A 22,502-nucleotide genomic window follows, 5' to 3' on the forward strand; every position below is an offset into this window, starting at 1 on the left:
TGACTACAGAAATTAAAACTGGACACATCACCTCCCCCAAATGCCCAGTGATTAAGATGCATACAAAGGGGGAGAGACCCGTTTCCCAGGGGTGATGTGTCACCAGCGAGTGGCAATCGGGAGCTGGTGCCTCTTCCGGTTGGCCTGAAGCTCTTGGGGGAAAGAGGGGGCCGACACAGCACACAGCTCACAACAGTGAGTGAAGGTTATGACTAAAAAGGATGAAGCCCCTCAGTTTAAAAAATGTCACCTCACTTCGGGCTCTGCAATGGCAAGCGCCGATGACCACTCATTCTAGTAACAGCTCTCACAGAAAGAGGTTCGCACAACCCAGAGAGCTGCCATCATCACCCCCCGCCCAGGAGCCCCCGTTCTAGCCTTCCCTTTCCCTCGCACAGCCATACCTCTTCTCCTCTTGGATGTTCTCAATGCCAATGGCACTACTGCGTCTCCCATTGAAGCGGCTGCCCCGGTTGCGCGACGGGCTTCTCCCAGGCAGGGCAAAGGACTAGAGGGAGGAAAGGAAGGGAAGGAAACAAAGACAAGAGCTGGAAGAGGAAGACTAGGGGGAGGCCTGGAGTCCAGGCCCTGTCCTTGTACTGCTGTTCAGTGCCAACAGATCCAGCCCTGTCCAGTCTCACAAGGTACCAGGTGAGCAGGATGAGGGAGCGGCCAAGGGTTGACAGAACAGGAAAGGAGAAAGGGAAGAATCTCGAGAAAGAGGAGCACACTAACGACAGAAGGGAACAAACTTCAGTAGACAGAACTCCATAAGTATGGGGGTGGGAGAGTGACAGTAGCACAAACAAGGGGAGATATAGATCCAGGGAAGAGAACACACAGAAAGGTAGATGCACAGATCCCCAGAGGGCCAAGTGGGACACTCTGAGAGATGTGTAGTTGTGGCTGAAAATGGCACCCTGGTGTCAAGCTCCACCTTCCTGCCTAAAATTCACGAGAACTTCCTGAGACACGTTTCCTTCTCTGCCATAGCCAGAAGCCAATGAAGTGAAGCAGGGATGCGGAACGTGGGATGTCATGATGTAATGGCAGGAACAGTTCTACTCGGCAAGACTAAGGTGGGGGTGGAACTAGGTGTGTGAGGGCCAGTGTGTGTGGAGTACCTGAACATTTGCTATAATCGTCTAGTTTGGTCCAGAGGATAAGAAAAAAGAAAAGGCGCAGCACATCCCATTGCCTTAAATCAATGTTAATCAAGGATGGCTGCAGACTGCTAGATGTTGGTGTAATCTGTATGAGGGTACACTTAAGCGTATGGTTTGGTTCTATCCAGTTATTGTGCCATTTTGGCTTGAAATTAATACGGTAGTTAATATGACATTGCAATTATCATTGCCTTTAAGGATGTTCACATATTGTTGGGGTACATCCCCAGCATATAGAATCTAGAACTATATCAAGAACTGTGGATTCTTTGCACTTGGGGTGTTGCCAAAAGGATTATAATACAACACTGGAAGGACAAATTCACTCCTGAATTGCTACTTTGGATTACTGGTATGTGTTCTCTGTCAGCATTTGAACGGGTCTTTTTTCATCGGCAAGGCAAAGGAGAATTTTCAGCGACCTGGCTGAACTTTAATTAACTGTTTATGCTTTGAAATATAAGATATATATTCTTGAAGAAGGCGATCCCCCCTCCCCCTCCCCCACTTTTCTCCTGCATTGGTTGTATCTTACTATGTTTAAGCTATGTTTATGGGTTTTTTCTCCCCGACCCCTTCCCCCCGCCATTATATTAACATGCATTATTATCATCATCCTTGACCATGTTTATGTACTGTAATCTCATTGCAAGAAAAGAAAGGAAAAGAAAATCAACTTGCCATTTCTCCTTTGGCTACTGCCCTTCTTGCACACGTGATATCGGCAACATAGAGGTCAGATGTGATTGAATGTTCTGGAGCCCTGAGGGCAGTGGTATCATGGCTTAAGACTAACTGTAAGCCACAGCCTCCGACCTAAGGAAAAGGTATTCTACAGCATGCACTCTACTACTAAAGGGAAGGACATGGTTCAGTGACAGAACACCGGTTTTGACTACAGTTCTCGGAGTCTTCAGGGACCATGCCTTGCTCAAATTAAGCCCTGTCTGAGAACAAATCCACACAGACAGGCTTTTCACATTCTGGTTGCTACTAAAGCCTCAAGCTGACTGGACTATCTCCAGAACAGCTTTTTCTTCACATGTAATTCAAGGCCAAAGTTGCAGGAGTAATTCAAGGCCAAAGATGCAGGAGTTCTGCAACTGGAACTCCAGATGACTTTTTCTCTTTCAAAAAGCAACTGCCAAGAGAGTGATTTGGAGCAGAGCTGTGGCAAGGTGGGACAAACTGTTAGGCGACCCCTTGTGCAGTTCTGTTCCAAATCACGCCACCCACCCAATTGTGGCTTTTTGAAAAAGATGTTAGGATTCCTGTCCTTCCAAAGCCTTGCCTGTGCAAGAGAGGAAATGCTCACTTGTCTCATTAGAAACCATCCCAAACAAGCTCAGCCCAAATCTGATCAAGCAACAGTTACATGAATGCCAAGTGAAAGAACAGCTGCCAATGTAGCATCTCCAGCTATTCTAGCTTCTAGACAGACACCACTTCATCACACTTCGCAGTCAGTGAGTCATTGAACAGACTGGCCCTGCTATGCAAACAATACCCATTGCAGATACAATATCCTCAGCAAATTGCCTGCTGTAAGTGGGGAAAACCCTGAGAAATTTTGCTACTCTTATAGAAATGTTTACTTCCCTCAGAACTCCTCAGACAGTTTCTCCCAGAAAATTTCACTTTCAAGAAATACGGTGGCCAAGGTCAACTCCAGGTCTGGGGGTGGCCTCAACACGTGAGCACTGAAGGGAGTGGGGTGGGGGGAGATTGGGGGTGGCAGCAAACATCCCTATTCTTCTCAAGTTTGCTCATTGCATGGGAGACTTCTTTACCAATTCTGGACTCTTAACAGGACAATTTAATGCTGCTGAAAGGCAGCTATACCCACAACCTGATGAAGCACTGACATTACATTTTTAATGCAGGTGTTTTGTCTACCTGGATTCCGGGTGTCATTTCTTACTCAGCAGCACTAAATATTCTGAGCTATATGTTTTATGCAGGGGCCCATGTAAGAACAGATAGCCCTAAAATTCTAGAAACATTATCAAAACTCTTACTTCTCTCAAAATTCTTCAGATATTAGGTTTGGTAGGGGGGTTTTGCCCAAGCGCAAGCCTCCAAATGAGTTTCAAAATTTCACTTTACTATGTAAGATATATATGGGGGCTTAATCAATCGTCAATATATATTCAGAACCACCAAGCCTACAGCAAGCATCATTAGTTAGCATGGGTAGCCCTTCATAAGCTTTAAGCATAGGATATCTTGGCTGTAGGAAAAGGGGAATTAAGCAAAGCCATTGATATCGATGTGCTACTAGTAGTTACAGGGCGTAAATGGGAGAAAGAATGACAGACCTATCAGCAAAAACAATTGGTTGTCAGCACAAAAATATAGAGGGTGCTTGATTCATGTTGGGAGAGGATATATTGTAATGTTGAATAAAGGTAAAATGTGCCGTCAAGTCAATTTCGACTCCTGGCGCCCACAGAGCCCTGTGGTTTTCTTTGGTAGAATACAGAAGAGGTTTACCATTGCCACCTCCCACGCAGTATGAGATGATGCCTTTCAGCATTTTTCCTATATCGCTGCTGCCTGATATAGTGGAGATTCGAACCAGCAACCTTCGGCTTGTTAGTCAAGCATTTCCCCACTGCACCACTTAAGGTAGACGAATATCTATTTGTAATAGCCTATCACAGACTAAAATGGATTCTGTTTCCTACAGAAAGGAGGATTTTCTGAAAGTGGGTGGAGTATACAAGTACTGTCCACTGTAACCTACCACAGGCAACGGTCAATTGACTCTGGGTGTACTGTCTGTCTGAATTATGTTTGCGATTTTTATGGTTGTCTAATCTACATTTGCAATTGCTGTTTTGAAGTTGATAAGATAGAAATAAACTTTTAAACTTGATTTCTTGAGTTTGTATTCCATTCCTGAAGCAGTGGACAATTCCAACCCAACAGCCAAGGTCTGGTCAGGCAAGGCTGAGATGGAAAATTAACTTCAATAAATATATTAAACTAAATTCCTACATCTGCATTTAGGGAAAGAATTACTTTGCATAGATTGAATGTGAAGAATCAATGCCCCAAAAGGTCCGCAAGCAGCCGAGAGAGTTCTTGCTCGCCATGCTCAAGGAGGGAGGGGTCTCTAAAGTTTACAATATTCAACCCCATAGAAGTGAAGCATTCCCCATTCCTCAAGTTGTGTGTCAAAGTCAGAATCAGCACATAAATGATTCGGGTCCAGACAGAGGGGAAATAAGATGGGGAAATGAACACAGAGATGAACCCTGCTGCACTTAACGCAAACATGGAGCAACCAAGAGCTGATAATGTCAACAGAGTAGCAGGTCCAGGGGAATGAGGGGAGGGGACACTGAAGACCTGGTACTCTCCACACTGTGACCCCCACCTCCCCAATACCTTACCGCAGCAATGGCCTTGGGGCCCTCGGCGACACTCTGGTTGAGAGCAAGACCAGCAGTAGCCGGGCGGCTGGGCAGAGTGGATGGCGAATGCTGCTGCTGCTTCCTCATGGCTATTCCCATGGTATCCAGGCTCTGGCTACGGCCCCGGATCACCCGCTGGAGAGAGGGCAACAGGGAGACAGACACAGACAGGTTCACAGACACACAGAAGGACATCATGAAGAGCACCACAAGACAGCAGAGGGTAGTGGGGAGGGAGGCCGAGGGAACTAAGGTTACATCGCCAAGACTAAGGTTACATCGCCGAGGGAACTAAGGTTACATCGCCAAGACTCAGGCAGAGAAGGTACTGCTTTCTGAACCTCCTTGGACAGAAGCTACTTGGACTGATCTAATCCAGATCATCCTTAGCAGTGTTGCCAAAGTCTTTGTTCTCAGTCTCCTGCAAATAAGAGATACTCACCAACATAATTCCAATTCTCCAAAAACCCAACATCTTCCACTGCTATCTAGAGCCACCAGCACCAGTTGAGAGAGTAGGCTCTCATTACTGTAATGAAGATATTCCATCAAAAATAGAATCAAGGTTTTCCATCTAGAGTCAAAAAGGTGATGACTTCCCAGGGCATCCTTCACACAGCAAGCTTGACTGCAAACTCCAAGTTGTTCCAAAAAACTGATACAAAAAGTGGATTTTTTAACCTGGGATATAAATTGGGCTACGCTCTAATACACAGTGAAAACCCCGAATTGTGTGTGAAGTGCTCCCTGATAGCTTGTAGGGACTTCGGGATAAATCTGCCCGATATGTGAACGCACACCCTCCATTCCGGAGGAGATGTGCGTTCAGCTACAGGGCTTTAAAAGCCCTGTGTGAAAAATGCCCAGGCCCCTCAGAATCGTTCTACATGACCTGGTCTGCACATAAAGCAGAATGAGGAAGTGGGCTGCAGATGGAGCAATCACATTGTTGAATGCGCAGTGTAGCAGAGCGTGCTTTTTACTTGCAGAAAGTTTGTTTAAGGTGAAGGAGGATTCAAAAATCGCATCTTGCAGCCTCAAGTTATACAGGCCCAAGTCTTTCAGCCTTCTAAGTAGAGAGAACCCCTACCTTCTGAGAAATTTAAGTAGAACCTCAATTTTCCAGTTGATTTTATATTCACAATAACGGGTGCCATATGATGGAAGAAGGGTTGTGTGTATAAGGCTGTGAGAAAGCGAGACTAATTCTAGGCAAAAAACAGCAGCAAAGACTGAGCAGCAAAGGCAACTGGGCCCTCTCCTCTCTACCCTCCTTCTTGAGCTTCTTCCCCGCTCTCCTCGCCCCATACCCCTGCCTGTGTTTTGCGTACCTCCAGGGGTGTTGAGAAACAGGCAACTCTGTCATCTCAGGATTCTATATTCTGCTGGTTGTGGAAACCAGGCCCACACCATGCAAAATAAGGTGACAGAACTGATGTGGCAGAATTATGCCACTTTAAACTGCAGGTGGAGGATTGCATGTCTGAATGCGGCCCACCCCACAGCAAACAAAACAAAACCCGAACCATGCATGCGCACTTATAGGATATAGGGCAGTAAAAGTAAAGTTCAGCACAACCCTTGCCCTGTGACTCTAGTATACTAGATAGAGGGAGGTGGTTCTGTTTTGTTAAGTGAAAAGTCATTCAAATCTTCACCTGCCACAGAAGTCATGCAGTCCAGAATCTTACCAGCTGTAGAGCCCTTTCCTGCTTGTACCCCAGTTCTAAGCACATTTGTGGTTCAGTCTCCTTGCTTTGAATGGAATCTGCTTTCAAGTGAAAATGCCCTTAGGACTGAAACTTTAGCCATGGACTATCATGTACAGCACAAGCAGAAAGCAGAGTCAGTGATTATCCATAAGGGCCATCAATAAGCACCAGACCTGAGTGGGACAGATCTTCTACAAAGGAGAGAAGAATTCAGGATGTGTCTATATTGCAAAAAGCCCCAAGACGGAGAGCACTAAACAGCGGCAGGTTACAGGATGTGCTGTTGACTGCAGCACCTGTATCACAAGAGCAGAGGTCACAAAGAGCTTGTGGCCAGCCTCCTTGGTTTTTGTCAGCCCTGAGTTTCGCTAAACAGGGTAGCCAGCTTGGGAACTAATCTGGTGCCATTGGGAAGAGGTGCCTCTTTCCTCAGATAGACATTTCACACGTTACAGGATCAATAATCTCATGCACTGGACAGGTTCCATTCTCACTCCAGGGGGGAAACAATTACATTTCTAAGGGTTCCCTGGGGAAATGAATATCAAACCCATTTAAGTCAGTGGCGTTGATATGGTCTGCCACTAGATTCAGTGCCCCCGCATTCCCCACATTCTACAGTGGTGCATCCCAACAACTGATACCCTGAATGAGGGTATTGATTATGCTTTTTTTCTCTCCAGATCAGAGGCAGGGAAAGAGTCCATCATAGAAACAGACCCTTTGCCCTGAGCTGCTTCCCATCCTCATTTTCTTAGTGAAAAGCCAGTAATGCAGATTGCCTCATTGATTCTTGCCTGATCCCTTTCCCTAGCTAGAGCTAAGCAGAAATATCAGCATCTCCTGCAGAAGTACCACAGGGTCTGATGGAGCTTGTTGAGGGGTTTAAAATGTACTCTCTAGATTAGGGCTGCAGCCTTCCAGCTGTTGGAGTACAACTCTCATCATCCCTGACTACTGGCCACTGTGGCTAGGGATGATGGGAATTGTAGTCCAACAGCAGCTGGAGGGCAGGAAGTTGTCTGGCCCTGGTCTAGATATGTGCTATGGACACGCCTGCAGTAGGAGGGCCTACTCAGAGCGCCACAATTCTGTGCAAGTACAGACAAGCTGCTAAGATCTGGTACTGGCAGGAATTCAGCATCCTGATCATCTCTGTGAACAGAAAAGCAGGTTTCAGAGCCTTAGAGCTGGCCAGATCAGTCAAGCAGGCAATGCCTACTCATGAGATACCCAAAGCCAGGCTAGGTAGAGGGAACGGGGGCAGAGTTGTCAGTAGAATGCTCGTGGGCTAGGAAAGGGGGCTCCAATGCCTTGCATGGCTCAGTGCTTCTAGCAAAATCAGAACAAAATTGTGCAGAATACGGGAATACATACTTCACTTTTGTAATGTACACATATTGCATAAGATGGGTTTCCTTAGGATAGGACATTTTTTTGGCTTTTCTATTGCAAAGTATCTGCATTCCTTCCTACATCACTGTTTTCGGGATGATTATAACATTGTGGGAAACATAGCCATTGGGTGACTGGGCTACAAGTCTTGCTGTAAGTTTGGTCATCTTGATTACTGTGTATGTGTCTATCCTCATAAGAACATAAGAACAGCCCTGCTGGATCAAGCCCAAGGCCCCTATCTAGTCCAGCATCCTGTTTCACAGAGTGGCCCACCAAACGCCTCTGAGAAGTCCACAGGCAAGAGATGAAGGCATGCCCTTTCTCCTTCTGTTGCTCCCCTGCAACTGGTATTTAGAGGCATTTCGCCTCTGAGGCTAGAGGTGGCTTATAGCCCTCAGACCAGTAGCCGTCGATAGCCCTCACCTCCCTGGATTTATCTAAGCCCCTTTAAAGCCATCTAAGCTAGTGGCCATCACCACGTCCCATGGCAGAGGATTCCATAGATTAATTATGTGCTGTGTAAAAAAAGTACCTCCTTTTGTTGGTCCTAAATTTATCAGCATTCAGTTTCATGGGATGACCCCTCATTCTAGTGCAGTGAGAGAGGGATAATTATTATTGTGTCTAACCAAGGAGTCAGGGATCTAAACAGCAGAAGGATGTTTAATGTTCCATCTGTAAGTCTCTCTCCAGTCCATGGAATGCAATAGCCATCAGAATTGGAAAGGCGATACCTTCTAACTGTTGCCAGGGCACAGAGAAAACAATTTGGAACCAGTTTACAGTTTGAATCCCGGGCACTTTCCAGATTAGACCCTGCAACGGGGTCACGGCGTATCTCTGAAGTGTGCTTCCACACTTCCTGCGTCGTGACACGGCAGTCCCTATGCGGACAGGAGGGTGCCTGCCGTTCACATTTCCAGTGGCTTGTTTTGAATTTAATCACTGCGATATAGTGCTATGACGTCGCATATCCGGTTTAAGAAAGTTGCTGTTTTTTCAGGTTGTTAATTTCTGCAAGACTGCTCTCCCTGCTGTTTACATTCCGAATACAACTTGCTGAACAGAGGCATTTTGCTGCTGTTGAGCAGCTAGTTTGGAAAGCGCCCAGGAGAAACAGGATGATAAATTGGCTGAAGCATTTTGGGACACACAGGCTCTCTCTGAGGTTCTGGCTGAGGGTTACTGGATCTGCTGTTGCTATAAGAACATTCGTTTGCTTTCATAATACTCTGCTTGCATTTTTGTAAATGAAGCAATTACTGCCAAGACAAGAGAAGTCTCCTGTGTTCTTTTTCATCCAAAGGAAATTAAACCCTTTAGTGCTGCCCCTGAAACTCTGCACCTTTTGGGGGAGTGCCAAATGATTGCCAACCATCATGAAAAAGCAGGAGTTGCATGCTTCAGGGCATTACATCATTTCCTGTCCAATATTCTCATTTCTTTCAAGCTCCTGCCTTTTACACTCCAGAAATCATCAAGAATAACAGATATGTGATCCCATCCCCGAGGCAAGGCACTCAGACAGTAGTGGCATCTGACCTCATCATGACTAGCAGGTAGGCTGCTTCCTGCCAAAACAATGGAGCCGATTTCTTCTTCCCCCATGCTGCTATTTAGAAGACTTGGCTGCTATCTCCTCTTAAAGTAAAGTTGTGCCATTGAGTCAGTGTCGACTCTTGGCAACCACAGAGCCCTGCGGTTTTCTTTGGTAGAATACAGGAGGGGTTTACCATTGCCTTCTCCCAGCAGTATGAGATGATCCCTTTCAGCATCTTCCTATATCGCTGCTGCCCAGTATAGGAGTTTCCCATTATCTGGGAAATATACCAGCAGGGATTCAACCCAACAACCTCTTGCTCCCTAGGCAAGTTACTTCCCCACTGGACCATTAGGTTACTCCCTACTTGATTCTTTTCCTGGCTCAGTTAGCTCCCTCAGCTCCATCACCCTTGCATTGCAGTCTGGCTCACAGCGCTCTCAAGTCCAGGTGGAGCAGCAGGGCCAGCAGGAGAGGTAGCGAGAGAAGGAGGAGCAGACTAGAACACGCTCGTAAGAACAGCACCCCTCCTCCCACTGATGCTCCCCCTCCCTCCCTTTAATCTAGATCCGTGGTTCCCAGCCTGGGTTCTTCCAGATGTTGCTGAACTACAACTCCCATCATTCCCAGCTACTCCCATGCTGGGAGTTTAGTTCAACAACATCTGGAGGGACCCAGGTTGGGAACCACTGATCTAGTTCCTAATTTTTTGGTGTTGGTCTTGCAAAACCATTGTGTCCCTCCCTGTGCCAGGGGCAGCTGGGGCCTCCAAAATGTGGGGGTGCTACAAGCCACTCCCACACCTCCATCCACTTCTCTCTACCCACTAAAAGCTCCTCTTGCCTGTTCCACCAACAGTACTGACAGCTGGATCAAGCCTCCATGGGCAGAGGCAGTATGCTGCTGAATACCAAATGCTGGGGACAAACCAAAAGGGAGGGCTGTTTCCCCACCTGCCTGTCTGTGTGCAATTGGTTAGTCACTGCCGGTAACAGCTGGAGGATCAGTCTTTAAAAAAACACAAAAAACTTAAGGGCAGAGAGAATGAATATTAGGTGTCCCCACCCCACCCCGCACCCCTTTAAGGTGATAGTTCTGTGGTATTTGGTATTCAGCAGTTGGTCTTCTGAAGAATACTGTCTCTGCCCATGGAGGCTTGATTTAGCTGCCATTGCTTATGGCTGGAACAGGAGCTTTCTGCAGGAGAAGTTGCAACTGCCATGAGGGGCTTGTAAGTATGAAAAAATCATCTCTCTTCTTCAAGGATGCTTTTGACTTCCTCTTACCAAGCTTCTCTTTTCGGATGAAAGAGAAGCTTGGAATATAGAGGAATATCTACAACTACCGGGAGGGACTAGAAACCTCTCTTTCTTGCTGAAGTAAAGATTACTCGCAGAGTCTGCCCAGAAGCATCTGGAGAGAAGGAACTCGGTCCCCACAGACCTTTGTCCTCAGATCTTCGGCCAGTGGAAGGAAGCCCCACAAGCATTTCTCCAGTCCTGGGCAGGGGCAGCTCCATCGAAGCCTGGGAAAGCAAGATGGAAACTGCCCAGGGGATGTCAAGGAAAGTCAGGTGGTGCCGTCGAGTCCGTGTCGACTCCAGGAGACCACAGAGCCCTGTGGTTGTCTTGGGGAGAATACAGGAGGGGTTGGCCATTGCCATCTCCCGCGCAGTGTGAGATGATGCCTTTCAGCACCTCCCTATATCTCTGCTGCCCAATACAGGTGTTTCCCATAATAGTCTTGGAAACATACCAGTGGGGATTCGAAACAGCAACCTCGTGCTCCCTAGGCACGTTACTTCCCTGCTGCGTCATTAGGTGGCTGCAAGGTGATGTGACAAGTTACAAACTTGGATGTGCCCAAAGGCTGTGGATGTGCCCAGCTCCAGGACACAACACTTTAGTTGACAACTGCGGCTGCTGCAAAGGTTCTTCTTGTGGACTCCCCCAGCATTGTACAAAACAGGGTATGAAATCCTCCGGCCTTGATCCCATTCACGCTTGCAACAAGTTCCATGCAAATCCTCCCGCTCACAATGAGGCACTTTGCCTGGGGTTATCATGGCATTTCTGTGACATGATAGGCAAGGGCTGGGGTCCTGCTTCCCATACCATGCACCCCAAAAACCTGTGCTGCCTGCTCCTGGACTGTAGTGGGAGTCAGCAACCAATGAAACCGGACTAATTTGCTTACATCATGGCATGTGTGATACTTATATACCACTTTTCAACAAAAGTTTCCAAAGCGGTTTACACAGAGAAATAATAATAATATAAAATGGCTTATTTGTGGTTTACTAGGCAGTGCTCTAAAAATGCCTTGATAACTCTAAAGAGATCAGAGCAGCTGCATTTCTCTTCACCAGGGAACTCCTTCAGGTCATTCTCACAACCTGTGAGCAGGGCAGGGAGGGTGCGGTCGGGGGGAGGCAGGATCGATCTGACCTTTTCCCCAGATGATCTTTACTGTTTCCCGGACTGCACAACTCACAGGCCCACACATGCCGTGCTGCTCGTGGCAGTATAGCCATCTGGAGGCCTGGGGAACACAGCCTGGCCTCCAGAAACCCCTCAATGCATTGCGCAAGGAGCCAGGCGCATTGGGGGCATTTCCACCCCAGGCAGCCCCAGCAGACACATGACCAGGGTACCAGTCTACCCCGAGAATAGCCCCAGGACAGAAATTCGGCTACCCGGCAGGGCAGCGCCAAGATCGGCTCTGACCGCCGGTGCTCCACACAAGCAGCTCTATCCAGGCTGCTCGTGGGAACAGCCTCCTTAGCTTTTTCGAAGAGATCGCAGACCAGAGTGGCAAAACACCTCGGCAACCTCAGCCTCCCACTCTTGTTCCTTCCAGGATTTGTGCTGGGTGCTTATGCAGCACTAAGAAACTAACCGGCCTGCCATTATCCAGGTTCTTGTCCCCAAACAAGAATGGGTCACATTATCACCAATCAGAGTCAGCGTTACCAGTGTGATCACAGAAGTCAATTCGGTACTTATTTAAGGATACCAGAGGACAACAAGCAGCACCCTGTGCATTGGTGGAGAATGGCACACACATGATACACTGGCCATCCTTAACAAAATACACAGAACCAGTGAGCACGAAAGGCTTTACTTCCACATCTTTTAAGCAATGACAAAGCAATCTGATCCCTGCCTCTTGAGGGACAAAGTGCAACTTAGATTAAGACCCTGTTATGCAGGCACGTGACTGCCGCTCCCTGCTGCTAATACAGCAGAAGAGCCCCACCGTGGCCAGTAGGTGCCCTGGTGAGCTGCAGCAATGTCTGGGAAGTGGAATCCTTCCCGCGCTTTCCCATGGACTCCTCACTTTCCAGTGCTCCCTGCGTGCCTTCCCAGATGCCACTGGAGTTTGCCAGAGCATCCAGCGGCATCTTTAAGGGTCTCCACCACTGCGGGGAACAGCACAACATTGTGAGCAGGTGGGCAATGGGGATAGTCACTTCGGAAGGGTTCTTTGACTTTGGCCCGGAGGATTATCTGACTTTGGCTACTTGGAGCCAAATATTTACACAGGCCTAGTGGCCAGGAGCAAGGAGCTAAGGCAACGGAAAAAGTTCAGAGATGCAGCAGGTGCTACTTTTGAACTGTTTATGGCTCCCAGGTGTGCATTTTACCTTGTAGAGAGTCTCCCCAAGGGCATGGTGATGAAGCTGCACTACCACATAGGCATGCAGGAAATTGGAGGCAATCATGTCAGGGACAAAGGGAGTATTTTCATCCTGGAAGACAATGGCCACAATATCGTTCCCAATGTGGCGCTTCTGCTGAAGCTGGAAGGAAGCACACAAGAGAGGGAGTTATTCTTCCAAACAGCAAATAGCCCAACATGGCCTACTTAACCCCACCGGCCTCCCATCTCAGTTGAAAACCTGAATCCATTCTAAAGCCCAATCCCAGCATGCTCCATCAACACTAAAATATCTATATGTCACTACCAGTCTAGATGCTCATACATCACTCTCTCTTCCACCCCGTCCACAGTTTGCAGCTCCCTAAGCGCCACGAAGCATCAGGTACCTGCTGGGCATCTCCCTCTGTGAAGGGTAGCTTTGTAGAGACATGGAACATGATCTCCTTGCCCCGGAAATTGGTGTAGACAGACTCTGTTCCTGTCTGGCCTCTCGTAACATCCAAGCCACCTCGGAATCTGAGCAGATCAGTCCCACATATTTCAGGAAAGGTGGGGGGTGGGGCGAGGCAGAGCGGGGGAAGAGGAGAAAAAGAAGGGAAGAGTGAAAAGAAGCACTTTATTCAGAGATAGAAATACAAGTCAAGTGAGGGCACATTTTGTAAAATGCACGTCTACCAATTCTTCATAATGCTTCTGCAAGACTAAAGTTCTTGTTGGAAGTGAAGGACCTTGCGCTGTCTCATGTCTCAATGACATAGGAGGACAGACTAGTGGGTCAGAGGGCTAGAGAGGTCAAGACATTGGTCATCCTTTCTCTACTGCTCTGACATTATCCCTTTGGTATGGAGATTGCTACTCTCAGGGATTGACTTCCTGCCTGCCTGGCTGGCCACTTCCTCTTCCTTCTCTTTCCTTTCTTTTTCCTTGCAACATGCAATGCAAGCTCCTCTCTCCCTGCACTATGTATGCAGAGATGTAGAATCCATCTGCATCCAGCTATCTAGATAGAGTAGAGATACTATCTCTCCACTTTACTATCTAGAATGGAATTCACTAATAAATGCTCCATATATTGATCTGAAACTATGAACTGGCTCCAGGTTATTTTACTCTTAGCATACACGCATGCCTGGGCAGACTCCGCTGTGTTGTGCCTCTGTGCACTCTGCTATATTAGGAGAGTATCTCTTACCAGAGAGAATTCCCAACAGTTCTTTCATTCTGAGGTATAACTGGGAATGCATTTGAGCACCCAAGTAAGTTGTGGGAGAGCATAATTCAGAATAACATGCCCTCATAATGGCAAATAAAAGGGATGGCTCTCTAAATCCAGAGTTGGGAAATAAAATGTGATCCAAGTTGCCATTTAAGATATAGATGAAAACTTGATAGTCCACTGTGCTGCAGAGGGCAGTGGACTACGGTTTTCATCTATATGTTAGATTCCAGAGCATTTAGCCAAGAAGGCGATAGCAATACAAAATGGAGCCCCTAAAGAAATATGGTTCTAAACAGCATAAGGAGAAGCAAGGATGGCATGTCTAGACTCCCATCCAGACACGTCTTGGGAAGACAGAATTGCACATCCAGTCTGTAGTGCTCTGGCAAGGCAGGGATACTGACCAAAAAAACCCAAAAATGGGTTTTTCTCACAGCAGAGATTTCTCTGCCATTGTCCAGGAGGGGAGGTTCCATTTGGGTCAGCAGCATGTCTACATCTTCTCCCTTTTCATTTGGAAATCAATCTGGCTAAGGCACAAGAGGGCAGGTGTGTGTGCAGCCACCTAGACCTGGTTTGCACAACATAAGGCCCGGGGGCCGGATTCGGCCTGTAGGGACTATTTTACTGGCCCCCAGGTATCCTGCAGCAACATAGGAGCTGAAAACTGCCTTATAGCGCCATCCTATGCATGGTTTCTCAGAAATATGTTCCATGGTGTACCCAGTGAGGCTTACTCCCTCCCATGTAAGCATGCCTAGCATTGCAGCCTGAAAGCAATGACAATTTAGGGAGAGGAGAGGACTTGGCATTTATTTTGGGCCGGTGTGCACTCCAGGGGCCCCACTGACTGAGCAGGGACAGGACCTATTTTCTGGCCACTATTTCTTGGTTAAAACTATGGGTCTGTTGACAGGGGGAATAGGTCCACAAGTAACTAACGATATTTTTAATTTTAAGGTAATAATGTGCTAAAAATTGACCTCGGCCCTTGCATGCCAAGTTGTGTATGGTTCTGGCCCACTAGGGCATTTGAGTTGTGCAGCCCTGACCTAGACTCTTATGACTTGCAGCATCTTCCAACTTCTTCCTTCCCCCCTAGTTCATCCACATACACGCTCCTGCACGCAGAGTGTTGCATATTTGTTTTTGGAAATATTTACAAGCTAACTACTCAGTACTCTGAGTAGGGCTGGCCCTATCATACACAGCACCTTTGAGGAGAGAGGAGTGCTTTTGGCATGCACACGCACACATATACACACACCCACCCCTCAGGTTGGTCTTTCAGTGTTGCCAAGTTGTGCAGCTTGTGCAAACTCAGCTCTTTGCACTTGCTTAAAGTTGACACCCTGGGCAACCAGTTGCCTTGCCCACCCCTAAGGCCGGTCCTGGTTCCAGTTCAGAAAGGTCTGGACCGGGCCATCTAGTGCCTGCCTGGACACACATGGTAGCACTAAGCCCATCACATCTAGCAGCTGCTGAGAGCTGGAGGTTCTCCAAGCTGATGATTAATAAATCAATTGAGAATGAAGGGCCATTTAGGTTTGTGTCACTTGCTACATAGGAACATAGGAAGCTGCTATATACCGAGTCAGACCATTGACCTATCTAGCTTCAGTATTGTCTTCACAGACTGGCAGCAGCTTCTCCAAGGTTGCAGGCAGGAATCTCTCTTTCAGCCCTATCTTGAAGAAGCCAGGGAGGGAACTTAGAAGTTGGAACCTTGTGCTCTTCCCAGAGCACCTCCATCCCCTGAGGGGAATATCTTACAGTGCTCACACTTCTAGTCTGCCATTCATATGCAACCAGGGCAGACCCTGCTTAGCTAACGGGATAAGTCATGCTTGCTACCACAAGACCAGCTCTCCTCTCCTCTCTCCTTGTTCTTTCACACTTCTCTGCTTCACACATTGGTGCTTCACGATTTAAGATTTAAGCAATCTAACTGAAAAAACAAGCAGAGTTCCGAGAATGATGATCTGTTGTAGATCATGGTTTTGTTTGCTCCACTTGCGACTACAGGTACGCTTGTGACAATAAAAGATCTTCCTGTGCTGCCCGTCTTCTTTTATTTTGCCTGATCAACAGAGATGGATTTTGGGACAAGTTATTTCACTTTAACGAGTATTGTTATAACACTTTGACCGTTTTAAAGAACTTCTCCCAGTGACCCTACAACAACCACCCTCCGTCAGATTCCTGTTATTAAAGCAGAACTTTAAAAGAACCGCGCTTTCTCCGGTTTCTGTGTCAAACTGCGGGTGGCATTTGCAAGCAGAGGAAGTGTGTGATATTCAGCCCTGAGCAGGAGGGTTGCCCTGAGCAGGAGAGTTCAGCCTCTTAGGAGGCCAACCAGTAAGTCCATATCTCAACTTAGCTATGACTGAGAATTTCTGAGTTCACAGCCCATGCTTTTAGGGCCATGTTTGTGTGTGTGTCAATGTAATGCGCCGTATGGCCCCGCAATTGTTGTTGTTGTTTTAAAAGTTAACACAGTATCTGACAGGGTGCCCAGAATCAGGACAGTGATGTCCAGCAAGGGGATACGTAACCATTTCCCTTCACGCTACAGTCCCAGTGAAGATCATCCACCTGAAGCCAATGGGAACTTCTTTCCCAGGGCGAAGAGCAGCCTTAGGGAGGGCCTGATCTGGATGGGAACTGTGGCAGCGGCAAAGAGTTCAGCCCTGTCCCACACACCATGGCCCCAGGCCAGACTGCCCTTCCCAGCTGTACAGCTGGCACACAAGGGTTAATCGCATGCTTGTTCTCACATTCATTTATTTACCATACTTATATACCACCAAAAACTCACGTCGCTACACGTAGTTCGGCCCTTAGTTCACTGCCTGCTATGCCCCCTTCCCTCAGCCTCCTTGCCTGTGGGCTGCCTGTCCTTTAGCTTCCTTATCTCCTCAGACCTGTCCCCTGTTTTTAGCCATCCCCCAGGTGAGGCTTTAATTTTTCTGGGCTGGGCTGAAAATTGCTCAGACAGACAGTGCTGGAGGCATCAATGCAAAAGTAGTGACCCGCGGAAGTCCTGCAGCTGGATTCTGTCCCCAAGGAGATCTAAGAACTCTAAGATGCCTAGAGACCAACAGATTGGAAGAGGTCAGTCTACATACCCCTACTAAAGAAAAGAGACTTAACAGATTGCGAAGACCATCGCGCAATATCCTTAATAGCACATGCTAACAAAATAATGCTCAGGATCATCCAATGCAGAATAGAGCCCTACGTAGAAAGGGAAATGCTGGATGTTCAAGCTGGTTTCAGAAAAGGCTGAGGAACAAGAGACATCATTGCTGAAGCACCCTGGATAACTGAGAAAGCCAAAGAATACCAGAAAGAACTCAATATGTGCTTTATTGACTACAGAAAAGCCTTTGATTGCATCGACTGAGAGAAGCTGGATTGGAAGAAGATGAGTGTGGTTGTTTGTTTGTTTGTTTGATTGATTTATATACCGCCCTTCCAAAATGGCTCAGGGCAGTTCACAACATGATAAAAACAATTAAAACAAATTAACAATTCAAATCAAACTATTAAAACACAATAAAACCAATAAAACAGCTAAAAGCCCTGAAAATCAGGGCAACAGTTTAAAACAGTTTAAAACAGTTAATCCTTTAAAACTCTGGAAGGCCAAGCCAAACAGGTAGGTTTTAAGGGCTCTCTTGAAGGACAGCAAAGATCTCAAATTACAAATTTCTGCTGGGAGTGCATTCCATAGCCCAGGAGCGGCTACAGAGAAGGCCTGCCTCTGCGTCGCCACCAGACAACTGGAGACAGCAACTGGAGACGGACCTCCTCAGATGACCTTAATGTGCGGTGGGGATCATGTAGAAGAAGGCGCTCTCTTAGATAACTTGGACCTAAGCCATTCAGGGCTTTAAAGGTAATAACCAGCACTTTGTATTTTGCCCGGAAACGTATCGGCAGCCAGTGTAGCTGTTTCAAAACAGGCATCATATGGTCTCTCCGGGTTGCCCCAGAGACCAATCTGTTTTAAAGTTGGAGGAAGAAACATCAATAACCTGCACTACGCTGATGACACCACCCTGATAGCTGAGAATGATCTGCAAGCTCTAGTAATGGAAGTCAAGGAGCACAGTGAAAAAAATGGGACTGCAACTAAATGTAAAGAAGACTAAACTAATGACAACAGGTACAGCAACCAACCTCAGAATTGACAATGAAGACATTGAAGTGGTAGATAGCTTCTGCCTTTTAGGATCGACCGTCAACAGTAAAGGATCCAGCAGTCAAGAAATATGCCGCAGACTAGCACTTGGTAGGGTTGCAATGAAGCCCGTGGAAAGGATATTTAGATGCCATGACGTGTCTACACCTACAAAGATTAGAATTGTTCGGACCGTGGTTTTTCCCGTGACACTCTATGGATGTGAAAGCTGGACTTTGAAGAAGCAAGACAGAAAAAGCATTGACGCTTTTGAACTTTGGTGCTGGAGAAGACTTTTGAGGATACCATGGACAGCCAGGAAAACAAACAAATGGATCATAGAATCAATCAATCCAGAATTTCCACTCGAGGCACAAATGACCAGGCTCAAACTATCATACTTTGGACACATTGTGCAAAGACCCAGCTCCCTAGAGAAGTACATAATGCTGGGGAAAGTTGAAGGAAAGAGAAGAGGACGACTAGCAGCAAGGCGGATGGACTCGATGACAACAGCAATGAATGTGTTGGAAATTCTCTGTGGTGAGAGAATCCCTTTCTCATTATAGCAGAGTGCACAGAGGCACAGCACAGCGGAATTTAGTTAGGCATGCGTGTATGCTGAGAGTAAAGTAACTTGGAGCCAATTCATAGTTTCAAATCAATATATAAGGCATTTATTAAGGAACTCTATTCTAGATAGGAAAGTGAGGAGTTAGGATCTCTGATCTATCTATCTAGCTGGATGCAGATGGATTCTGCATCTTCTCTGCACACATGGTGCAGGGAGAGAGGCTTGCCATGTTGCAAGGTAGAAGGGCTGTTAGGGGAGAGAGAGAGAGAGAGAGAGAGAGGAAGCTAGTCCCTGAGATTAGCAATCTACATATCCAAAGGAATAGTGTCAGAGCAGTAGAGAAGGGATGACCAATGTCTTGACCCTCTAGTCCTCTGACTCACTAGTCTATCCTCCACTGTCTGAGACAAGAGACAGTGCAAAGTCCTTAACTTCCAACAGAATGCACCACTGAGAGACCTTAAAGGCCAAGTTGAAGACAGATCATCCTGGAGAGAACTATCTATGTCATCACTAAGAGTCGACACTGACTTGATGGCACTTAATCAATCAATCACCATATATTAATCAGAGGAATCGAAGCTAAGTTTCCAAAACTTACAGATGCAATAAGGAGAAGTGAAATTGCAAAACTTGCTGTGTTCCCTACAATCTTTGCACCCAGGGCTTCAATGTTAGCAATGCAGCATCTCCATCTCTATATAAACATATCAGCTGAAAAGAAGCAATGAATGTTAGCCACTGGCTAACATCAGGGGCTCAAGGAACACTTGGGCGGCCAGAGGATGTAGTCCTGCCAGTGGCTCCTCAGCCCCTGTGAGGCAGGGAAAGGAGCTAATTGTCAGGAAATCAAGGAAACTAGCCAACCCGCACAGAGCATCTGTGTGCTCTTTGGGGCTGGCTGTTCCTCCCTCCCTCCTGCCCCACTCTCCCTCTCCCTCCCCCCTATGTCCCACACTCTTGCCTCCTCCCCTTCCTCCTACTCCTCCCCTCCCTCCTGCCCCACTCTCTTGCCCCTCCCTCTCACACCACTCTCTTGCCCCCTGCCTCCCCCTCCCACCCCTCTCACTCACCCTCCTGCCCTCCCTCCCTCCCTCCCACTCTCTCTTGTCCTCCGTCCCCCTCCCACCCATCTCCCCTGCCCTCCCACCCCTCTCTCCTCCTCCTGCCCCAGTCTCTCCTGCCCTCCCTCCCCTCCCACCCCCTCTCCCCCTCCTGCCCCAGTCTCTCCTGCCAAAGTCTCTCCTGCCCTCCCTCCCCTCCCCCTGCTCTTCTCTCCTGCCCCACTCTCCTCCCTGCTCCAACCTCTCCTGCCCTCCCTTCTGCCCTCCTCCCTCCTCATCCTACCCTCCCTCCTGCCCTTCCCCTCTCCCCCCTGCCCCACCCTCTCCTGCCCTCCATCCCTCTCCCCCCTGCTCCCCTCTCCTGCCCTCCCCCTCTCCCCCTGCCCCTCTCCCCCTGCCCCACCCTCTCCTGCCCTCCCCCTTCTTTCTGGATTGCCTGTAGGAGTTGGCGATAGAGGGCACTGCTTTGCAGTGGTTTTGCTCCTGCCATTCCAGATGGTGGAGCTTGGTGGTGGTTGCTCTTTGAAATGGGAAGTATTGTATGGAGCCCCTCAGGGCTTCATTCTGTCACCTATGCTTTCTAACATCTACATGAAACTGCTGGGTGAGGTCTTCAGGAGATTTGGTGCAGGGTGTTATCAGTATTCTGATGACACCCAAATCTATTTCTCCTTATCAGTCGTCATCATCATCATCATCATCATCATCATCATCATCAGGGAATGGCATTAACTCCCTAAATGGGTACCTATGGGCAGTAATGGGGTGGGTGAGAGATAACAAATTGAAGCTGAATCCAAGCAAGATGGAGGTGCTCATTGTGGGGGATTGGAATCTGAGAGATGAGTTAGATCTTCCTGTGCTGGATGGGGTTACCCTCCCCTAGAAAGGACAGGTATGCAGCTTGGGAGTGCTCTTGGATCCAGGCCTCATCCTGGTATCTCAGGCGGAGGCTATGGCCAGGAGTGCTGTCCATCAACTTGGGCTGATTCGACAGCTGTGTCCATTCCTTGAAGAGAATGATCTCAAAACAGTGATGTACCTAGTGTAAGGCCCAATCCGGTCAATTTTATATTGAATTAGCGCATAGATAGGTTAGCCATATTGTATTAGATAGATGCTTAACTTGAGTCTGTTTGCTCGACACAGTTTAGGCCTTGATCTTGGCATGAACCCGTGAGTGAACGCCAAGTTCCCCTGTTCCAGCAAATTTTCCATGCTGTCAAGAGCAGCCCCCATCTAGAGCTTCTGTCTAAAACTGGAGAAAATCGGCCTGTCGGCTCGGGCACACTTCCTCATTTTTCAGTACCTCAGATCAAAAGTACGCCAAGGCTCGGTGTTCCATTTGAAGGGGGGTCACTTGGCCCACGCCTTGTTCCTTTTCCACATCTCGCCTAGACAATGATATTAAATGTCAAATGGAACAGGTTAGCCGAGGGTCATGAATGGTCAAGACCCCTTCTTCATCCAATCACTATTAGATGCGTAGGTGGGAAAGGAGAGGATACTTAAAACCCTAATTTGAGGATAGAAAAAAGGGGCTCTCTCCCTCAGGGAGGGTGGCTCAGGCATGGCACACAGGAGGAGGAAAGGAGGAAGTTGATCCGATCAATCAATTTGACGGCACCAAGCATCTAGCAAAAAGAGGAACAAGTCGAGGTTCCCTTGGGGTATAGTATATTGTGACCGCAAGGGTCTGGCGGATCTGTCAGTGTCTCTAGGCTGTTAGTTTTGTGACTGCTTTGTGTGAGAGAAGTAATTTTACTGCATGCTGTATGCTGTGATTCATCTGAATATTGGTAAGAAAATAAATCTGTTTTGATTAAATATAATCTCTTCACTTCTCCTCGTGTCTTCTTGGGTCTTGGGATTCTTGGCAGCCAGTACCATCAGAAAGGACCCACGTCTATGAATGTGGGGATTTTTGGAGCCCTCATTTATTCCTGGTTGCAGGAGTTTTGGGGGAGTCAAAAATCTCTTACACTCGTACGAAAAATTCAGTTAGTTCAAAATGCGGCAGCCAGACTGGTCTCTGGGGTAACCTGGAGAGACCAGATTATGCCTGTTTTTAAAGAGTTGCACTGGTTGCTGATATGTTTCCGGGCAAAATACAAAGTGCCAGTTATTACCTTTAAAGCCCTGAAGGGCTTGGGTCTGGGTTACATTAGAGAGTGCTTTCTTCTGTACGATCCCTATCTCACGATGAGGTCATCTGGAAAGTTCCATCTCCTGTTGCCACCGGTACGTCTGGTGGCGACTCAGAACCGGGCCTTCTCTGCAGCTGCTCCTGGCCTATGGAATGCACTCCCAGCAGATAGCCACAATTTAGGCTCGCTGTTGGCCTTTAAGAGGGCCCTGAAAACTTGTTTGGCCTGGTCTTCCAAGGTTTTTAAATTGTTTGGGCGTGTTTTAATTGATTTTAAATGCTTTTGAATTGTTTTTATATTGTTTTAAGTACTGTGTTTTAGATGGTGTTTTATGTCTTTTTAAATTTGTTGTGCACCACCCAGAGCCTTTGGATGGGGTGGTCTATAAATGTAGTGTATAATACAAAATTTAAA

At 47.4% G+C, this 22,502-nt stretch overlaps 1 protein-coding gene across 1 annotated transcript; it reads right to left on the reverse strand.

Moving 5' to 3' along the window:
• Positions 1-99: 99 nt before the first annotated feature.
• On the reverse strand, positions 100-14,571 carry LOC128343705 (rap1 GTPase-activating protein 1-like). The gene is made up of 7 exons (XM_053293141.1): positions 14,552-14,571; positions 13,285-13,414; positions 12,882-13,037; positions 4,565-4,720; positions 405-508; positions 256-263; positions 100-152 (listed from the first exon to the last, which is right to left on the reverse strand). Exons 1-7 carry the CDS (start codon positions 14,569-14,571, stop codon positions 100-102), a joined length of 627 nt encoding a protein of 208 aa, XP_053149116.1.
• Positions 14,572-22,502: the final 7,931 nt, after the last annotated feature.

Source organism: Hemicordylus capensis, chromosome 2 (genome assembly GCF_027244095.1).
Source record: "Hemicordylus capensis ecotype Gifberg chromosome 2, rHemCap1.1.pri, whole genome shotgun sequence".
NCBI classification, from domain to species: domain Eukaryota; kingdom Metazoa; phylum Chordata; class Lepidosauria; order Squamata; family Cordylidae; genus Hemicordylus; species Hemicordylus capensis.